Source organism: Dasypus novemcinctus, chromosome 12, assembly GCF_030445035.2.
Source record: "Dasypus novemcinctus isolate mDasNov1 chromosome 12, mDasNov1.1.hap2, whole genome shotgun sequence".
Classification (NCBI taxonomy): Eukaryota; Metazoa; Chordata; class Mammalia; order Cingulata; family Dasypodidae; genus Dasypus; species Dasypus novemcinctus.
Window position 1 is genome coordinate 88,021,004 of NC_080684.1, and position 22,058 is coordinate 88,043,061.

The 22,058-nt window shown below is 45.3% G+C and overlaps 1 protein-coding gene across 2 annotated transcripts in view; it reads left to right on the forward strand.

Moving 5' to 3' along the window:
- STAB2 (stabilin 2) overlaps positions 1–22,058 on the forward strand; it is a 171,593-nt gene that overhangs the window by 11,687 nt on the left and 137,848 nt on the right. For both annotated transcript variants that reach the window (XM_058308640.2, XM_058308641.2), the window contains exons 4-9: positions 7,277–7,362; positions 8,299–8,368; positions 14,713–14,808; positions 18,059–18,184; positions 19,003–19,199; positions 21,043–21,176. In XM_058308640.2, coding sequence (XP_058164623.1) covers positions 7,277–7,362; positions 8,299–8,368; positions 14,713–14,808; positions 18,059–18,184; positions 19,003–19,199; positions 21,043–21,176 — 709 coding nt within the window. The remainder of the gene's footprint in view (positions 1–7,276; positions 7,363–8,298; positions 8,369–14,712; positions 14,809–18,058; positions 18,185–19,002; positions 19,200–21,042; positions 21,177–22,058) is intronic.

Below are 22,058 nucleotides of genomic sequence, written 5' to 3' on the forward strand. Positions count from 1 at the left end.
TCAAGCTTATTGCACTGACCATGTTGTATTATCTATTTTGTATATTCTTAGATTCAGTCGGCTATAATTTTGGTGAGTTTTTTGTGTCTATGTTCATTACGGATAGTAGTCTGAAGTTTTGGGGTTTTTTTTACATTCCAAAATATGTTGGTATTCTGAAATAAAACTCAACGAAATTTAGTAACTACATTTATTAAAATAGTTGACTTAAGCATCTGCAGTGGTGACTTCATCCTCTCCTCCTGGCTCAATACTGATAGAAGTGACAGTCAATATTGTTAACTGCTGATTAACAGTTGTAACTGGTTAACAATCTCAGAAGGACCGTGCAGGTCAATGAGCCGCTTGTGGATCCTCACCTGGAAACGATCCCAAGTCCTCAAACCTTCACCAGAAGTTTTCCTTGTAGTGACTCTTAGAGTCTTGGTAGGCATCCGAACCGGTCCCTTCACTTTGAGGTTCTTTTCCTTTGCGCCGCTAATCAAGTCAGCACACTCCTTCTCCAGAGACTTCACATTGCAACCGGTCGGGGTGATTCTAATGCAGTGAATCGCCACCTCTAGTTCCACAGGCGTCTTTCCAATGTCCTTAAAAGCCCTGGCTGCAGTGTGGCTTCCTGACCGACTTGTTCCTTGGCAAGAGTGAACAGCGCTGAATAGGAAGACGGGAGCCAAAGCACAGCTGCTCCAACGACCGTGTTTTCCTTGAAAAGCTGACGTCTTCTATTGTTGTTATGTATTTACCTAGTTTTGGCATCTGGATAATGCTTGCCTTACGGAATGACCTGGGAAATGTTCTCTTCAATTTTCTGGAGGAGCTTTTCTAGAATTGGTATTATTTCTTCCATTTGGCATGGAGTTTCCTTTGAGGGAAGGATTTTAATTTCAAGTTCAATTTCTAAAGTAGATAGAGGATTCCCAGTTTTCTGCCCTGTAGACTCTAGCCACCTTGACATCCTCTAATCCCCAGCTCCACTCCTCAACCCAGCGACACCACTGGGGTCCTTAGATTCCCATTCTCTGCATTGTAAGTTAGGGAACTTTCAGAGCTCACCTCATTCTTTTTCCTCTCTCATGAATCACTGTTCTGCGCTGCCTGTTTCCTAATATCTGAAAGTCGTGTTTCATATGTTTCTCTTTTTTCAGATAAGAGATATATCAGGTCCCTGGTTCTCCATCTTGACCAGAAAAGAAAGTTCTTTGCTAATAGATGTTTATGCTACTTTCAATGCAAGTTGCTACCTAGGAATACAATCCTTCTGTGGGCTATCTTCTGCCTGAGCGGGCTCATATATGATTGTGGTTTGGAAACAGTGACGAATACCCCTCCCCTAAATTACCTCTGAGGGCTGAATCTCTACTGTTCGAGTTTTAATGGTCAGTCACTTTCATATTTCTTTGTTCATTTATTCATTCATCTGACAAATATTGTTCCTTCTATGTGCCAGGTAGTGATCTCAACATTTGATACCTCTTTGAATAAAGTATATGTGCCCTTACATTATAGCTTATATTATAGCTTTTCAGTTACCACTGGGGACACAAAACCAAACAAGACATAGGGTCTGCCCTCAGGAAATTCACAGTCTAACTCCATTTTGAAATAAGTTTTCACTGGAAAAATGAGTGGTGTTTGAGAAAGGTGTTTGGATTGAAAGATTACCTGAGCCCCTCTGCCCTTTCATGAAAAGAGTCCAAGAATCCAGAGAACTCAGCAGCCTGACACCTTCAGGGCAGGACTTGAAGCCAGAGCCCCTCTGGTCCCAGTCCGTCTGCTACCAGGACTCCTTGTTGGAATATCATTTCCTTTATTGGTCAGAGGGCCTGATGACAGAGAGAGAGAGGCTTCCTGAGAATTAAAAGAAGAAACAGTGTGACGGCCCTTGTGCCTGGTGGCTAAGCAGTTTGCAGAGTTTTCTCTCATTGTGACATGCCTGGTAGCAGTTGGTGTCATTTTGGAGGTAAGTCTCCTATTGACCTCTACCCACCCGAGGCAACAAATACTTGGCAAAATGACCAGACTAGTTGCTTATTAGTCAATGGCTTAAGTCAGCCCACAGTGTCTCACCGTGGTCATGCACTCCAGACCACCAGCTCTGGCCTTCCACTGGTGCCCAGCGCTGTGGCGTCCCCTGAAGCAAGTCCTGGTCCAGCCAAGTGTCCAGGTAGGCACAGCCTTCTTACAGGCTCATCCCAGCAGAACCTTGCTAGGCACCCAGGACCCTGCTTAGTGCCCAGCCCATGCACCCTACAACCATCCCACGCAAAAGCCCATCAACACTTTAGGATCGCTTTGCAAACTTTAATCTCTTTCTGGTACAGTCCACATTAATTCTTCCAGGACACCCAGTGGTTCTCAAACATTAACAGGCAGTAGAATCATCTGTGAAGCCTGTAAAAATGCAGATTCCTAGTCTTAACATCCAGAGGTCCCTCCTCCGTGGGTGTGATGTGCCAGACCCTACGTAAAACTGTAACAGATTATTATTGACCCAAGGGGTGAGTGTGGACTGAACTCCAGCTCGTCCTCTGCTTGCCAAGCCATACACTCTGGGGCAGGCCTGGTCCACCCAAAGGAAAGGGCACCTCCTGATTTATTTTAGTTTAATCTGCTTGCCAATCCTTGTGTCTGTGGAGATATGTCCACAAAGGATATTTTGCACCAAGTCTCTTTGTGCCCTGGTGTATTAGTTGGATTCTCCAAAAGGCAGATTCCAAGACTGGATTAGAGGAAACACCAGGAAAGCAGGGGAAACAGCAGACAGCAATGCCGGGCCAGCCCTTGTAAATGAGACAGGGAATCCAGTAAGGGTGGGTGCAGAAAGCTTGGACTACAGTGGAGGTCTAAGAAAGTCTGGTAAAACTGTGGGGAGTCCTTCACCAAAGTCAGAAGAGCCCCACATCTAACAGAAACCGGCCAGCCCTGCCGTGCTCGGCGATTGGCTGGAAGCAGGTGTGGGAAGTATGTTCTCCTGAACAACGTGATGGACTTCAGGTGTGCATCTTCACAGTTGGAGATCCCAGAGGTGCATTTTTAGTTTCATGGCCACCAGACTGATGAGGAAGGCCCTGAGAATCTGCATTTGTAGCAGTCTGCCTTTCCAGGGGATTCTAAACAGCTGGTCCAGTTGACCACCCTAGGAGGACCACCTGCCTAATTTTTTTTAAAAAGACCTCTGAACTATCCCTTTAAAAAAAAAAAAAAGAAGACCCAGGAATGGGCACAAAGCCATGCTCTTGGAGCTGGAATGGGGGGAAGTTCCCCAGTTCCTCTGGGTGGAGTGAATAGCCCAGAAGATGGTGATTTCCCCCCTAGATGATACTGCCCCATTTTCTGCCATTTGTGTTATAACACGGCATGGACTGAGTAGAACAGGCACCAGACGGAAAATCAAATCTGCCTGAGAGGTGGGGTCTTTGAGGGTGGGAAGAACATGGGCAAGGAATGGAGGGAAAGCACATGTGGGGAGTGGGGAGCTGTCTGGTGGAGCTGGGCGGAAGAGGGAGCTGGCGCCCCGTGAAGACGAACATGAGTGCCTGAGTCTCAGATGAAGGCTCTGTGGTCAGCAAAAGTGAAAATGCTTGCGAGGCTTCGCTCCCTGATTTGTGGACATTTCTGCAGGGCGGCACTGCTCTGTCCATCAGTCTCAGCGTGGAGGAGGTCCTGGTTCTCCTGAGCCAGCCCAGAAGGCAAGCTGGGTTCATCCAGAGAGCACCTTGCAGGCCAGACCTAGGGGAGGCACAGGGGTCAACCAAGAGAGAGAAACAGCAGGAAAGCTGCCTTCCTAGTCCTGCCCAGGGCTGGCCCTGGCTCTGGACCACCATCTCAGCCCAAGCAGGGTCTTTTGTAAATGGAAACAGAAGCCAGTCATCTATGAAAGTGCTCTTAGCGCCCCTTGCTCACCACTGTGAACTCAGATGTTTCAACTGGTGTCCAGATGAGCTGGTCCTTCCTGGGTTAGGCCGTCTTCCTTCTTCTTCATCCTCGCCACCTGTTGCTCATTTTCTTCATAACAAAGAGACCTTGGTTGTGTCATTTTACCTATCTGTGCTCATTTTTTCATCTTTCTGAACACTGGAAAAACAATTGAGTTTGTTTTGGGGATTGAAGGAGACGGATGTCCCTGGACAGGATTTTGGGGGGTTATGCTTCCATGATTTGTTGAGCTACCTTTTGTCCATTATTTTATTTTTTGAAGTTGAAATAAAGACCCACAATCTTTAACAAGGCCCTTCCTTAAGGACCTGCTGCTGCCCTCTGTGAGATCAGATCTAAGCCCATCAGGCTATTCAGAATCTGGTTACTTTTGGTCAATGTTGGTACCTCCACCAGGTGGGGAGGTGAGAGCTCCAGGGCTCTTCCTCTGATAACCATGATCCCAGTTTCTAAACCAATATTTACTTGGTTGTTTACTAACTCCTGACTCTCTCTCCCATTCGAATAGGAGCACCATGGGAATAGGGACCAGATCTGGGTGCTTTCCCTTGACTACGCAGGACCTTACATGGTATCTGACTCAAAGAGGGGCCCCGCCACCTGTTTGCTGAGTATTATCTGTTATAATCCCAATCTGAAAGCACAAAAACTGGAAAGGAAGGCAATTATCCACTATGAAAAACAGAAACTACCATGGATTGAGCACCTAATATTTCCAGTTCCTGCTACAACTTTCCAGAAAGACAGAAGGTTCGAACTGGATCTCAGAGCCTTGCACTGACATTCCCAATGGGATACATCAGCAAAGGGTGGAGCTAGGATTCAGTCCCAGAACATTCTAATTGCAAAGTCTCAGCTCAATCCATGACACCATCACACCTGACAATGCCCCTGCCCTAGTTGGTGAGAGCAGTCACAACCAAAGTCTTGCTTTTCAAAGTGATTTGTCAATATGAGTTACAGTGAGTGTGTTTTCTCCTTTGCTGGCCTCAGAGGCATTTCCGTCTTTGTGCTGTGGTCCTGGTATCCAGCAGCTGCTGGCAAATGGACCGCAGAGGGATGGACAGGGATGGACAGTGTAGTGACCCACAGAGGGCTTGCCTGAGTTTGAAGTCTGGCTCTGCCTTTTATGGAATGAAAGACGACGGACTCAACATATGTCGTCTAGACCCTGTGGTTTACTAATATTCTGCATGCAGGAAAGAAATGGAAGGAGCGGAGCGAACCGTCCATGGGTAGACAACTCGACTCTCTCGCTACCTTATAGTAGCTACAAGTTATGAATGCTCTTTCAGGGACCTTCTGTGAAACCAGCCTAGTAACTCAGTAAACATTCAGGTGTCTTACGGAGAAGTGCTTCTCCCTGTGGCTAGAAGTCTCTTTTTCCAAAAACTGCTTTTCCATTTTCTGAGGATGCTGAGTTCACATGACATGGGGAAGATGGGAAGCAGAGCAAGCAGGAGGTACGTGGGAGTGCTTTGGACAAAGGTCTTTTGAGATGGGGGTGGGAGGGAAGGAAGGACAGAAAGGTGGGCACAGAGGAGGGGGGAGGTGGGTCTCTCATTACCGCTTGCCAGCTGAATGATTTTCAGCAAACCGCTCCGGGCCTCAATTTTCTCATCTGGAAAATGGGGCTGATAATAGGACTTAACTTCAGGGGATTATTGTGAGTAGTGAATACACACATCCTTTATTATTACCTAGAACTCCCGATCATTAGCTGTTTTGTGGAAGGCACGTGCCTTGCTGGCTTAAATTTCAGCAAGCATTTGGCCCCACCTCCTTCACAGAATCACATTTCATGGCTATTGTGTGATTTCTGCTTGGTGCCTGCAGGCCCAGATCCCTTATCTAAACAGTCAGACCCATGTTGTGGCATCAAGTCCATGTCAACTCAGTGCTGAAAATGTCAACAAACAAAGAAAAAATAACAGATTTTTTTTTTCATTTTCACCACCATAGTACCTTAAACTTCTTTCTTTGTTGATATCTGGCTTTCTAGCTAATTGTTCCTCTGTCCTAGGATGTAATAATGCTTGGCAAATGGTAGGTACTTATGGGTGTTAAATGAATATGAATATCTGTGAAATCCTCTAATAAATGTCTCTGAAAATTCCAACTCGAGTCTAACATAGCCCAGAAATGCTAAATCCATACTGATTTTTTTTTAAGATTTATTTATTTATTTCTCTTCCCTCCCCCCCCCCCAACCCCAACCTCTGTGTCTATTTGCTGCATCTTGTTTCTTTGTCCACTTCTGTTGTTGTCAGTTGCACGGGAATCTGTGTTTCTTTTTGTTGCGTCATCTTGTTGTGTCAGCTCTCCGTGTGGGCGGTACCATTCCTGGGCAGGCTGCACTTTCTTTCGCGCTGGGCGGCTCTCCTTACAGGGCGCACTCCTTGCGCGTGGGGCTCCCCTACGCGGGGGACACCCCTGCGTGGCAGGGCACGCCTTGCGCACATCAGCACTGCGCATGGGCCAGCTCCACATGAGTCAAGGAGTCTCGGGATTTGAACCGCGGACCTCCCATGTGGTAGACGGACGCCCTGACCACTGGGCCAAGTCCATTTCTCTCCATACTGATTTGAACTCCATTTTTGAGTAAATTCTAAATCCCTTTGCATTCAAAAAAAAACAACACTCCACTAATTGGCCCCGACTAACCTATTATACACACCAACTACCACACCCTACCTCCTGTGTTCAGCCCACCACTCTTTTTATGACCCCCAGAATAGTCCATGCTTTTTCACAACTCTGAGTTGTTCTATCCGCTGTTCCCTCTTCCCGAAATTCCCTTCCCTTTTAGGCATGGTCAACTCCTACAGAACCTTCAAAACCCAGCTTAAATGATCCTCATAGGTATGCCTCCCAGGGCAACAATAGCTCCCTTCCCTGGGCTCCCTCATGACCCTGTTGAGCAGTCTGGTTAAGAGGCCTGGCTCTGGAGTCATAGTAAGGATTCTCAGCTTTGCAACTTATAAACTGTGAGACTTGGGGCAAGTTACAGGACCTGTCTGAACTTCAGTCTCCCCCTCTGCTACCTAGCACCAATCACTGCCCCAAGATTGTGAGGGAATAATATTGAGTAATTGTAATGTTTCTAGCAAATGCTCAAGAAATGCCTTCTATTACAGCCCCTGACTACGTTGTGGTTCACGTGTCTGATTCACACGACTGCCTGTCCTATAAAACCTAGATAAAACCGACAGGGTCTTCACTTCCTGTGTATGCCTGGCTACGAGCACACTAATCTGCACATAGTAGGTGCTCGATACCTCCCCGCAGAAGGCCCATGTGCACTCATGAAAGATTGAATCTGAGCTGTTTGATTCCCTAGAGTGCCCGGGAGGAGCTGTGTTCCCCTGCAGCGGCAGGGGCCGCTGTGCAGAAGACATGGAAGGAAACGGAAAATGCACCTGCCAGGTACGTTCAGAAGTGTGTCCTCCCTCTCCCCAACTCTGCTCCCTCCCTGCTTATCATTCTTAAACACACACATGCATGTGCACATGTCCACACACACACAGCGAGGTCTCTAAGCAGCAGCAAACTGGTAAAAAAAGTACACAACCACTTAGAGGCTGGCAACCTTTGGACTAGTCAATTGACTGCTCAACCTGCTCAGCCTTAAGTGTACCTGTCTGTCTGACAATAATACCTCTGCACTAACATGTTAAAAATGTGACATGAGATCATATATGTCAAAGTACTTTGTGAAACTATACAGGACTACAGACATTGTTTTGTTAACTATTGACAATCACCGCTATCAGCCAACGCGCCTTTGGTGCTGTCCTCAGCACTTGCTGTGAACCACTGGGTTTGCCACTTGAAGAATTTCTTTGTTATCTCAATAAAGGCAACTTTTTCCAAGTTTCAAGCCTTAGACGGTTTAAATAAAAACAAAATTCCTTCCAAAAGGAATTGAGCTCAACTGTCTTCATAAATTGCAAAACTGAAAGCAGTTTCCATTTCACCCCTGGAGAAGCCTACGATATGGTTGTTGGTGTTTGCTGTCTATCTTTGGACTGATAAAGCAGCTTTCCTCAGCAGAGCTCTAGACTCTTAGTAAAAAGTGACATGGGTGGGGGAAGCAGATATAGCTCAAGTGGCTGAGCACCTGCCTCCCATGTACGAGGTCCTGGGTTCAATCCCAAGTACCTCCTTAAAAAAAAAGTGACATAGGGATTAATTTACACAATATAACACAAAAACAGAGAAAAATAAAAGGAGAATCAGAAATCAGGAGCTTCAGGAAAGGCACAGAGAGAAGATATATTTGAAAACCAAACCTGACCAAGAGTTTTTTGGGTGATGTGGATCACTGTTGGTTTAACATCATCCTCCTGGGATGTTTTGCAGAAAGGATTTGGTGGAACAGCCTGTGAAACCTGTGCTGATGACAATTTATTTGGACCGGACTGTTCAAGAGGTATGTCTGACAATTTATTTGGACCGAGCTGTTCAAGATGTATGTCTGACTTTTGTGTAACCAATGCATTTAAAGGGTTAGAAAGTAAACATGGTTTATACAACAAAAGACCCCAGAGAAAAACACTGAATGATTATATATAATCATATCTACAGAGGAAAAAAAAGGGGAAAAAAGTTGATAGCAAATCTTCAATAATTGAAAAGAGAATGCTTTCTGCATTTAAGTAGTCTTTGGTTTTGAGCAAGAAAAAGGGAGAAAAAAGGGAGTTTAAAAACCTAAATTTTTAAGTAATAAAATTGGAGATCTAACCTGAGACCTAGGACAAAGACCTCCAAGTTCTGATGCCAACAGAACTTTCTGTGATGGTGGAAAAGTTCTAAACCCACACTGCCCAACACGGTAGCCAGGAGCCACACATGCCTACTAGGCACTTGAAATGTGACCACTACAACTGAGGAATTGAATTTTACATTTTATTTAGTGTTACTTAATTTAAGTTTAGGTATCCACCTATAGCTAGTAGATAGCACAGCTCTAGAACATAAGGATTAAGTGAACGAGTTTTGAAATTAGACTGGCCTGAGTGGGAAACCAACTTTAGTTTCTTGCCATGTGGCCTAGGAAGCTAGTAAACCTGCCTCCAAGCCTTCCTTATTTATAAAACAGGAATAATAAGAATGTCTGCTTCTCAAGGTTGACAACATATAAATAACAAAGCTCTCAGCAGCACATTGAAAGCACTTGATCAACGAAAGCAAGTATTAAGCAAGGAGAAAAACAATCCAACAGTAATCAAGTCCCCTAGGAATGAATGAATGATAAATGGCACGAAGATGGCTGTTCGTAGCCCACGGACAGGGACCAAGGGCTTTGCAAACTTTTTCAGCCTGGCATCCACCAGGTGCCAGTATCGTTTCATCCAAATGAGATGGCAGACCCATGGACATGGCAATTTTACCTCAAAGTAGGACAGCTCTATTAGTTGCAGTTTATTTTTAACACCGACATCCACCTGCTATTGGACCATTCTTCTGCCAGACTGTTTATTCGTTTAGAGATGATTTAAAGCTGCAGTAGCCAAGGATTTTCATTTCCCCTGCCACAGGCCCTAGCCTGCATGGTGCCTCATTCCCAGTAAAAAGCTCCACAGTTAGGGTGGAATGCAAAGCCTCCCCCTTTTCTCTAACCCGACCTCCCAAATCAATCCCACAACCTTATATAGTTAACAATGGCTAGCATTTGCTGCGCTCTTACTGTATGCTAGGAAGTATGCAAAGGATTTTTATATGCATAATTTCTTGGATCCTCACCGTAACTCTTCAAGCTTTATTCCTCATTTTATGCCTGAAGAGACAGAGAAGACGCCCAAGGTCATGCAGCTATTATGGGGGCAGAGGTGGGATTTATTCCCAGGTCTGGCTGACTCCAGAACCTCTTCCATCCATTAGACCCCTGACAGGTGATGAGGATGCAAGGAGGGAAGAGATGAGGTCCCCAGCCTCAAGGAGCTGGAACCGTGGGTAACCATCCTGACCCAGTGTGCCCAGCATGCCCGGGGTGCTACAGGACACAGGAGAGGAAGCAGGTCACCCTGCCAAGGCGGCACGTCCTGGAGGGTGGCACAGACCATCCCTCCCTGTCCGAATGGCCATGGCTTTGACCACTTTAAAGTCACACACCCAAGTGGCACATGCCTCTGGAGCTTTGTTGAGGCTGGTTCACCAAGTACCAAAGGGCCCTTTAAATAGCCGTGTGGGAATCCCCTGCCATTCCCTTCTCGCTCTCAAGGACACTGCCTTGGCAGCAGCTGACGGCCCTGCAATCAGTGCCAGAGGCTTCGAGAGCTGTTTGTGCCAGATCAGTCGATAGCCCCGGGGAGGCTGTGTGGAAGACAGGCCAAAGGGAGAGCCCGCACCAGGCAGCCAGAAGGGGAATCTCCCGGCAAGGATAACACGTGCAGTTAGCACCAGGCTTAGTCTCCCAGAGCTGCCTAACAACGTACCACAAACCGGGTGGCCTAAAACAACAGAAATGTATTGCCTCCCAGTTTTTGAGGCTGTTGGTCCAAATCAAGGTGTCGGCACAGCCATGCTTCCTCTGAAGTCTCTAGGACCTGCTGATGGCTTGTGGCAACCCATAGCCCAGTCTCTGCCTCTGTCATTGTTGTCTCCTCTCCCTGGCTTTCTGACCATCTGTGTCCAGATTTCCTCTCCTTAGAGGGACACCAATCATATCGGATTGGGCCCACCCTAATCCAGTTTGGCTTTATCCTAACTAACACCTTCTTCAAAGATCCTGTCTCCAAATAGGAGCTCAGTCATGGGACCGCGGTTAGGATTTGCACAGAGCCTGTTGAGGACACAATCCAATCCCTAACAATTGGCCTCTTACAAATTCTGAGAGGTCCACAACAGCATCTGCGTTGGGAGAGCTCTCTCCCTGCTGGGCGGAAGCAGGGCCTGAGTCCCCGTTCAGTTTCCCTCGGCCCTCTTCATTACTGCATGGGGGCACTTAGGACCCCGTCGTCACTTTATCCCTTAATGTCTCACTACACTGAGAGCTCCATGAGTTTAAATATTGTGAATTACTCATATTTGTATACCCAGTGCCTAAAACAGTATCTGGTACTAATTAGGAGTGGATAGATTAATTGAATTGAATCTAATGAAATTGAATTCTCTTTATTGAGCCCTGTAGCCACCCCCCCCCACCTCATCCCAGTTATCTCCCTAACCAATTTGACTTCTCTCTGGTACTTGCCTGTTCCAAAAAGCTATAGCCATGGATGGACATCGATGCATTTTGGTAAAATAGAAATGATGGCAAATAAGCTTTTGAGGGGATGGTGAGAAATGCAAATCCAGTTTAATTCCTTGATTGTTTGATAGGTTTGGGGTTCATTATTTCCCATTTCTCAGATGTCCTGAGGATAAAATGAGATCATGCACGTAAAACACTTGGCAACACGCCTGAAAGATAGTCAGTGTCAACAAACAGAAGTACAGGACTAGGTTTAGGGCAAGGGGAGTATGGCATTTACCTTAGTACTCAATTTAAGGAGGCATCAAAAAAACTCAGTAACCAAGATGAATAATGTCTTAGTTTGCTAAGGCTGCTATAAGAAAATGCCACCAACTGGTTGGCCCAAACAACAAGAATTTATTATCTCACAATTTGGGAGGCTAGAATTCTAAGATCAAAGTCTCGGCAGCCCCTGCTTTCTCCAAAGTCTGTAGTGTGCTGTGCTGACTCAATCTGAGCCTCTGTCCCATGGCCATCTGTCCCCTCCTCTGTCTTCTTCTTCCATGTCTGAGTTTCCTCTTCTTATAGGGATTCCAGTGGTATTGGAGTTATAAGGTCCACTCTGATTCAATTTGGCCTTATCTTAACAGGATCTTCCAAGATCCCCTGGACAAATGAGTTCATACCCACAGGACCAGGGATTAGGATTTGAACGTATCTTGTGCAGGACATGATTCAGTCCCCAACAAATACTAACTTGACTGCATGATGAACCAAATACCCAAATTTATTTTCTCTTTATTTTTTTTTTAATGTTACATTCAAAAAATATGAGGTCCCCATATACCCCCCACCCCCCTCACCCTACTCCTCCCACCATAACAACAACCTCCTCCATCATCATGAGACATTCATTGCACTTGGTGAATACATCTCTGAGCACTGCTGCACCTCATGGTCAATGGTCCACACCATAGCCCATATTCTCCCACAGTCCATCCAGTGGGCCATGGGAAGACATACAGTGTCTGGTAACTGTCCCTGCAGCACCACCCAGGACAACTCCAACCCCCGAAAATGCCCCAAAATATCCAAATTTTAAATAAAGGCAGGATTCAACTCCACACTTGCACTACCCTGCCTCAGTCTCCTCACCCTAAACCCAGGCTTGTCAGAGCCTATTTTAAAAATTGAGAGGTGTAACTGTTGTTATTGCTTTAAGGCACTGTAAAGATGCAGGGGGGTGAAATACAGGGAGGAGAGAGAACTTCCAAGGGGTCCGGATTGAATAGGGGAAGAAACTATACAGATTGAGAAAGAAAAAAAGTGGACCTCACAGCTGCCAGCTAGTAGCTGTTCTCATTGTTACCAGCTAGGCTGTGTTGTTTCCCTGCCAAAGATAAATAATTTCACAGAATATACCACCAGACAAAGGCTTTCTATTTCGATGGTAGTACAAGACAAAAACTAGGCCGCTGCATAATCATGTCTGAACAGAATTTTTTAAAAATACACTGGACAACCATAAAAATAACCCAAGAGCCACCTCTCTTGGCTATCATGAGCGACCAGAGCTCTTCCCCAATGACAGTTCACCCTTGATGCAGTACATGGTAAGCTGACTTCACCATTTCAGTGGTCTTTGGCTAGCAGACAGCAAGAATATAAATAGTTGCAGTAGGATCCGATAGTGGATAAGGCACAATAAAGTGCTACTGGAGCCCAGAAAAGTCCAGATTCTTCTTTGGGACCTCTGAAATGACACTAGCGGGAACCTTTGACTGGCCATAAAAGATGAAGAGGATTTCAATTGGGATGCAAAAGGGAGCACAAGAGGCAAAAGCATGGAAGTGCAGTGAAAGATGCATACTCTTCTACTTCCATCTGGAATGGTCTTTCCTAGGCCAGCACCACCCCATCTCTTCCTGGTCAACTCCCACTGGTCCATCCTGTTATAACGTTTATCACATGGCATTTGTGATTGGCTGTTTTCTTCTGCCATTAGTCTGTGACATCCTTTGGACAGGAACTTCGTATTGTTTAGCTTCTGGTCACCAATGCTGAGTACAGTGCCTCGGTATATGTTCAGTGGTATATGTTCAGTAAGAGTTTTGAAGGAAAGATTGTGAACCGGTGAGTCATCCCATGTGCTCAGAACCTAAGGCATATAAAATTAAAGTAGTGGAAGATCGAAATGAAAAATTAAAATGGTTGGGGCCATTTTAAAGAGAACCACGTTTGCCAAAGTGAAAACATTAGATTAGTAATTAGTTAGCAATTGGGATTTACTGAGATATTTTGGGGAAGTTCACAGTAATGCCTAGTGATAACCAAATGAAATGGATAGAATGGCGAAGAAAGACATGGAGACAGGAAGATTAGGTAAACACTACCACAGTGGTCCAGGTAAAACCTGATAGGACTTGAAAAAGACAGCATCAGTGAGATGACAAGCAGGAGACAGAGATGAGAGACATAACAGACAGAAAGTACAGAGGACTTGGCAGCTTATTGGTTGCTGAGAATGTTTAAACTTTTATTAATTCTTTTTTAGTGTTTTGTTGGGATTATAAGCCAGTGTTTTGTTTCACTTGAGCCAACATTAAGTGGGCTTATATGCACTGAGCATGCATATGGTTGGCTGAATAATGCCACCCCTCAGAACTGTTCATGCCCAAATCCCTGAATCCTCTGAATGCAGGTTACATGGCAAAGGCAATAAGGTTGCAGAGGGAATTAAGGTTGCTAATCTCCTGATTTAAAAAGGGAGGCTATTCCAGATTATCTGGGTGGCCCCAGTGCAATCAAAGGGGTCCTTATAAGTGGTAGAGGGAGGCAAATTAGAAAGAACCAGGAGAGATGGCAGCGTGAGAAGAATTTGGCCTTTTTACCAACTTCAAAGATGAAAGAGTGGGTCCCAGAGCCAAGAAAGGTAGGTGCTGGAGAAGGCAAGGAAACAGATTGTCCCTAGAGCAGGGGTCCTTAACAAGCAGTCCTGGAGCTTCAATTGGAATTAAAAAAACATTACTCTTATGGGGAGAGGTTGATGCAGTTATGATATATTTATTAAATTATACACCTTATGCTGTGAAATTAGCAAGGGGACTGTGGTTTTCACCTGACTGGCAAAGGGGTCCGTGGAACAAAATAGGTTAAGAACCCCTGCCCTAGAGTCTCCAGAAAAACACAGCCTTACTGACACCTTGATTTTAGCCCAGTCTGGGCATGTGTAAGTAAGGCATTAAGTTAACTCTCTTGTTGAGGAATCAAAAATGAAGTAAGTAGTTTAGAAGATGGAGAAGGACTCCCAATGCACATGATCCACCAGCTACACTTTACATACGAATCATCTCATTTAACACAATAGAAACCATATGAGGTAGGCACCACTATCCACATTTTATACATAAGGAAGCTGAAGCTAATAAAAGGAAGATGAAAGCCAAGATTCAAACCAGGGTCTCTTTGACTTCAAACTCACGGTTTCCCAGCTCATCCTGCAGATTCTCAGTAAAGACTACCTGTGAACATTGACCCCTTCAGAATCATTTGAAGAAGTCTGTATCAGTTGATGAAAACTCCCCATTTTCTGTCTGCAGTGTGCAAATGTGTCCATGGAGTGTGCAACAGTGGCATAAATGGCAATGGAACCTGTGAGTGCTATTCTGCATACACTGGCCCCAACTGTGACCAGCGTAAGTATCACTATTTTCCTTAGTGCCACACCAGATCTGACAAGTGAAGATGTATACATTTGAATTCTATTTTCATTTAATGGGGCTTTACAGAGACAAGTTACCATAGAATGCTTTGATGAAAGAAAACCCAAAGGAGGGAAGGTGAGAGGGGCACTGAGGGGAAGGGAGAGAAGGGAGAGAGATCGTGTAAAAGAATGGGGAGTCATAGAATTTTTGAGAGCAGTGTAGCGACACGGCCAAACTGTGTTTTAGGAAGTTTAGGCCGTTGGCAATGTGAAGGCTCAAATGGAGAGGGAGATATTGGGGAATGGGAAGCCAGTTGTGGCCATTGCAAAAAGAGTCACCTAGTGAGAATGATAAGGCATGTTCTCAATTACAAGTCCCAAAGGCAGAACCCATTAACAGCCCCAAGAGAGGAAACGGGGACTCACTAAGGCTAAGTGGCAAAACGGGGATTCAAATCACTGGAACCCATGGGGAAGTCTTTAAACAATGTATCACACAGGGGTCTAAGCAGGAGATAGAAACGGCACAGTGATTTCAACAGGGAGGTTTAATATAAAGAATTATTTGTCTGTGACAGAAGAGTAGGTATAAAAAAGCCAAGAGAATTCTAAAGGGACCCAAGGGAGCACACCTAAGGAAGGACAAAATTGGAAGGGGGAGCCTCCCCACCCCTGGGGTTCAAACCTTTTGGAAAGGTGTAACGGAACCCACTTCTCTGGTTTGCCAGACCGGAGTCAACCTGTCATGGGCAAATGGGTGAGCCGAGGCTGTGGGCAAGTGCACAGAAGGAATCAGGGGCACTGGGTGCAAGACCTGGAGTGTGCAACGTCCCTGCTGGGGGGGAGGGTTCTGCAGGAAAACAGTCAGTGGGTCCAGCCCACGGATGTGAGGTTGGAGAGGACTGTGCACTGGGGTGCACGTTTCGGACAGGGGATCCCTGGGTGCCTCACACTCGCGCACCACTGCACATGAGTCACAGCAGGGAGCAAGCAGCAGAAGCACAGCGCTCCAACTCTGGAACCGGAAGGAAGCCCCTTCCTCCCGCAGGGGTCCTCCCATCCCCTCTCCTGACAGAGCTTCACCTCTCACTGAAAGGGAAATGCTTAGGGTGCAGTCCGTGACTGTGTGCAGGACTGAAGGGGGAATTTGGAATTGAGTGTCACAAACATCAAGAGCTTGTCGCTCTGCCTGTGAAACTGGCCCCGCTTACCCTCTGGATTTTACCTTCCGGTCTGTAAGATGAAGGGATTGGACAAGAGTCAATGTAAATTAGGAATGCTCTGAAAAAATGATTGGGACACTTAGGACACCGTGACCCAAGAAAGCTTGGGAACTTCTGGCTGAGCCCAGCTGGGGTATGTTTTCACTGATGTAACAGTCCAAAATGGTGTGCCTTGCTGGTGCCAGCTTCCCGCCACATGGTGATTAGAAACCCAAATCTTTCCATCTCGTGACTCTGTCATTCTCCAGCATTTCTGAGTGCTCTCCTTCCAACCATAGGAGGGAAAAAGAGAATGAAGAGATTATTAAAGTCTGAAAAGGAAACATAAAACTTCCATTCAATATTCCATCAATGGGAACTAGCCACATAACCCCATCCAGATGTGAAAAAGGGTGAAAATGTGTAATTCTGGAGGGGCAGCCCCTTCGCAGCAATGGTTGTGCTTTATGGAAGGGCTTAGGGGAGGGTGTTCTCTGTGAATTTGTGGCTCAGCTAGCCCTGAGTGGGAAACAGCTCCCCATGGGCTTCTCATATTTCCACACATCTTGAGGGCAAGGCAGGGACTGCCCTTTCTCCCGACTATTCTTTCAAAGCTGTTTATATAGCAAACAGCCCAAGAAGAGAGACATAGCTTTTCCCTCTGGAGCAAAGGGCAGGCAAGCTTACTGCCTGTGCCAGGTGTTATATTGACATATTGCTTCTTATCTCCCTTTTTGCCTACTCTGTGATAACTGAGTATCTTTGTAAAGATTTCTCCTTTGCCAGGAGCAATGTAAAGCTTTGTCAGTAGAGAGAGCTAGAGGGACAGTGGAGAAAGAAGGGGTGGCCCCTATAGCCAGACTCCTGGAGAAGAGCCTTTTTCTCCAGTGCTAGGCTCCGCAGGACTCAGCTGCTATAGCATTCAGCCACTGCGAGCTTTGCCATTGCTCGACTCACGCAGTGGCAACATTGCCAGGAGCCCCGACACCACGGGCCAGTGCCCCCAGCCCAGCACCCTGTCGGCAGCCCCAGGTGTGGTAAAGCCCTGCAGGACTAGCCACCTAGGACGTGGCCACCCCACCTTTCAAAGCCACGGCAGCCCGAACCACACACAGTACACTTGGGAGCAAAAATACCAATACTCTGGCTCCTGCTCCTGCTCCTGCTGGGAGTAATAAACTGTCCTTCCTCTCTGACTCAGGAGTCCCCTGTCTTCTACCTGTGTTGGGACATTTGTAAATAGGACCTTTGAAAATACTATTAGTTAAGGTATGGGCTTGTTGAGGAATAAGATTGTCAAGGATCTTATTTAGATGAGGCCAGATTGAATCAGAGGGCCTTAATCCACACAACTGGAGTCCTTATAAGCAAAGGAAATTTGGACACAGTCAGGAAAAGTCAGAAGTCAGACGTGAGGGGAGAGGAGAGAGAGATGGCAACGTGACAGAGGACTGCCTGAACGCTGCTGACTCCTGGAGAAAGCAAGCTGCCCAGACCTTGATGATGAACTTCTTGCCTCCAGGACAGTGAGGCCATACTTCCTTTTGTTCAAGCTAACCCATTGTGCGGTATTTGTCTGAGCAGCACTGGCAAACTAAGACAGCTGCACCCATGAAGTTGTACCAGCCTAACTTCCTTAGCTTTGCAAATGGGGTAAAATCTCAGGCTCTTCACAGCTCTTGACAACCCCCTGTAGGAGGAAATATGCAGTTATTCGAGATAAGCTAGATCCTTAAAGATCTCCATAACATATTGTTAAAATTTAAAAATCAAGTTGCTAAATGGTTGAACAGGATTCATTGTTTTAATCATAAAGAAATTATAAATGAATATATTTGTTGCTATTATTGGTGACTTTGGGAGTAGAATTCAAGAGCAAAAATAAGAAGACAGTCAATTTCACTTTATACATTCTGCATATTTTGAATTGTTACAATGAGTTTGTATTACTTTTGTAATAAAAGGGAATAGTACAGTTGCTGGGGTGTTTAGAAGCTTGTTATCAACTAATACAGCTTCCTTAACAATGTCCCTTTGCAGCTATCCCTGAGTGTGCATCCTTACTCTGCCCAGAAAATTCCAGATGCTCACCTTCCAGCAAAAATGAAACCAAACTAGAATGCAGATGCCTTCCCAATTTCAAAGGCGATGGCAAATACTGCGAGCGTGAGTAAAATATAGATCCTGCTTGTTTGTATTAATCAGTAAGATGTTTAGGTTATCTAACAAGAAAAAAAAACCTCACAGCCTTCCTACTATCATACAATGATGATTTCTATTCCTCTCCATGTAGTTGAGTGAGACATATAAAAATTACCAAGCAAAATGCTAATTGTGTGATAGCTGTTGAATAAATATCAATTTCTCCTTCTATTATCAAAGCACACATACATAATTTTACACATTTTTATAGCACCTTAATCCACGTTCACATAAAATTTAGTGGTTTTTTTTTTCCCCCTTTTCATGCATGTTCACTTTGTGAGGGGATGTATTAGGTATTGGTTGAGAACATGAATTCTAGAGACAGACTGCCTGGGCTCAAGTCCCAGATCTGCCTATTACTGATTATATGACCTTGGACTAATTATTTAACCTCCCTCTGCCTCAATTTTCCTATCCATCAAATAGCGATGATAATGGTACTAACCTTAAATGGTTGTTGTAAGGATTAAATGAGTTTAACATAAGGTGAGAACAGGACCCAGTACAGATTATGCATTCTATGAGTCTTACTGACTTCTTTCATGCTATTTTATATATAATTCCACACATGACATGGCATATTAATATTTCAACATGATATATGTAGAAATAACGTCTGATGACCATATGTAAATCTGTTTGGAGGGGTAGTCATGTAGGTAAGAGGTAATGTATATGTGGCTTTGAGGAGCTATGATTCACAGTCCCGTCACAGTTCAGTTTTCCTTCTCCATTCCTGAGTGTACTAACTGCCTCTTCTTTCATTATTGCCTCTCAAGCCATCAATCCGTGTTTACAAAAAGTATGCCACCCCCATGCTCATTGCACATACTTGGGACCAAATCGGCACAGTTGTACATGCCAAGAAGGCTACAGCGGGGATGGCCAAGTATGCTTACCGATAGACCCCTGCCAAGTTAATTTTGGAAATTGCCCTACAAAGACTACAGTGTGCAAATACGATGGACCTGGACAGGTGAGCTAATAATGCTTGGTTCTGATGTGTCTAGAAAAGTAGACAAACCCCCAAATGGTGCCATAGGTACAATATGCCTCTGTTGTGCCGTGGGTACAAAGTGGTAGGCCAATGTGTCTCTATGGCCTCCCACTGCCCCCTTTCAGTGCTCTCCAGAGTCCCTGAGTCTTCCCTGTGATCAGGGCCTGGCCCCTACCCGGGTCCACCCTCTGAACTCACACTTTCCCAAATCGAGGTCCTGAAAGGTTGAACAGGACTCCATTATCTTAATCATAAATAAATTATAAATGAATATATTTAAATTATAAATGAATGTATCTATATTATTCATAAATATATTCATTTATACCCAGATCCATCCTGTGAAGTCATACTTTCCGAAATCCCTAACCAAAACTTAACTGCCCTATGTCCCTTTCTAGCACAGTCTCATCCAGTGATTGACAAAATTTACGAATAATTCAAAATTAGTTAATAAGCTAGCTATTAACTATATCTTGGGTTAAAATGTGATTAGCTTTCTCCCATAATCCTCCATTCTCTCTGATGTCCTTTCACTGTTAGAGGGAATTCTTAGAGCCAACTATACCCTGACCCAGTACGGATTACTAATAAAATGTCGAGCAGCACTGACAGGTTGTAGGAAGCAGTGAGGCTGTTATGCCCCTCTAACTCACATGGTTACCATGACTGCCTCCTCTACACTCAGGGAAAAACCAGCCTGGTCGGGGGACTCTGCTGAGAGTCCAGCGTAAAGAGCCCCTCCCTAAGGCCTCCTTCATCCATCGAATAGCCAGTGTCTGCTTAGCGAGGCCGTCACTGCACATCCAGGCCTCAGGGGCCTGCGTCTGTCCTTACTGAAGGGTATTGCTACATGGGGAGGAGGAAGGGCTTTAGGGTCCAACCCAAACACAGCCATTCCCCACCCCCCCACCCCCCAACCCCCCCACCCCCCCCACCCCCCCCACCCCCCCCGAGTCTAATGGGCACGTGATGGGAATGGCCCTAGGCAGAGAATCAGCCCAAACTCTCCTCTAAGGAAAGCATATCCCGCCTAGCATTTCCGTGATCAGTTCCCGAGGCGGGTTCGCAGAGAATTTCAAGGGACTGAATTCCCAGCCTCAACATGAAGGCCTTTTTTGGAAAAGGTCATGTTGCACCCTGAGTGCCAGGACCTTGAGGATGAGATTCAAATTATGTTTTGTCTCTTTAATAATGGGTCCAAAGGCAGAATTTCAAGGTGTAGAACGCCTCCATGGTTCACACTGAAGCAGTCCATTGCATTATTCCAGAGCAGGGTTTCTCAACCTCCGCCCCATGAGAACTTTAGGCCCAGTAATTCCTTGTTGTGGGGCCTGTCCTCATCACTGTGGGGTGTTTAGAAGCCTCCCTGGCCTCTTCCCAACACGTGCAGATTGTGCTGCACACCCCTCTGGTTGTGACCATCAAAAATGTCTCCCACCACTGCCCAGTGTCCCCTGGGTTGAGACTCCTGGGGGATAAACTGTTCTAGAGCAAGAAATCTCCCATCCAAACCTCAATCTCTGCTCTCCTGTAGACAACCAAAAACTGAGGTACGTGGAGTCAGGAAGGCCAGGAGATAGGAAACAAGAAAAGTGAAAAGCTAAACTTTGAAAACAAAGTGTTTGTGCTCCCCAGCAGGTGAAAAACGCGAACATGATTTCCATTTCTGGACACTTGGACAATTTTTTAGTATAATCCCACATTTCAGACCCATTCTGAGTTATCTTTTTGTGGCAGAATAAAATATGGACTAAAGGTGAGAGTCTACTTAAATGACTAACTAGAGCTCTATTTATTCTTTTCTCCTTGTTTACTGAAGTCTCACTGCGAGTGTAAAGAACATTACCACAATTTTGTACCTGGAGTGGGGTGCAGTATGACTGACATCTGTAAGTCAAATAACCCCTGTCATAAGAATGCAAAATGTGCCACCATCGCACCAGGCGAAACCGAGTAAGTGTTTTCAATTCTACTGCCATCTTCTTCTAGTGATTTACTGTGGTCAGTCAAAGCTGTAAGTTCCTCTAGCCTCATCTCCACCCCCAACCCTCACATAGCACAATGGAAGGAACATAATAGGTACTCGATAAAACTTTGTTTAATCAATGAATCACTCAACAATTATTTCCTTTGTAGTGACCATTAGAGCCTTCTGGAATATTGACCTGGCCTGATAACTTGGTTTCAACTGGACAGACTGTGGGAGAAGGAAACCATGGTCACTGGGAAAACAAATATCTGTTGAGATGACAGGGATTTGACCTTTAATGTATGTGCCTGTTTCCTCATCTGTGAAATATTACTTGTTAGTGGTACAAAACAAGACTAGAGCAAGTGTATAAACACTAGTGGTATTTCCTGGACTCCAGGTTTCAAAAGAAGGAATTTACTCTGAGTAAAAACATTTGTGTGAAAACTCTTGACTGAGGCAGAGGCAACTCCCATGGTAGCAAGGGGATGGTATTTGGAGTTTAAGGACCTAAGTTAATGTCCCATCACTGGGACATTCGAACCAGATGAATGGCCTTGGGTTAGTCACACCATCTAGCTCTCTGGCCTCAGTTTCTCCATCTATAAAATGAGCACGATAACATCTACCTCACAAGGCTGCTGTGAGGATGACATGAGAAGATATTTCTGAAAGCACTTTGGAAACTGCTGTACAGATGTATTACGTGTTTATTAGTAGCAGAATTGAGTTGAGAACCCAAGTCTTTTTACTCCCAGCTGGGAGGCTTCTATCTTTATGTGACAGTCAGCTTTCAGCAGCAGCATCTGCAAAAGATTTGTAGTGCCCTTGGGAGAGTCCATAACCATAATAGATATAGAGCCAGG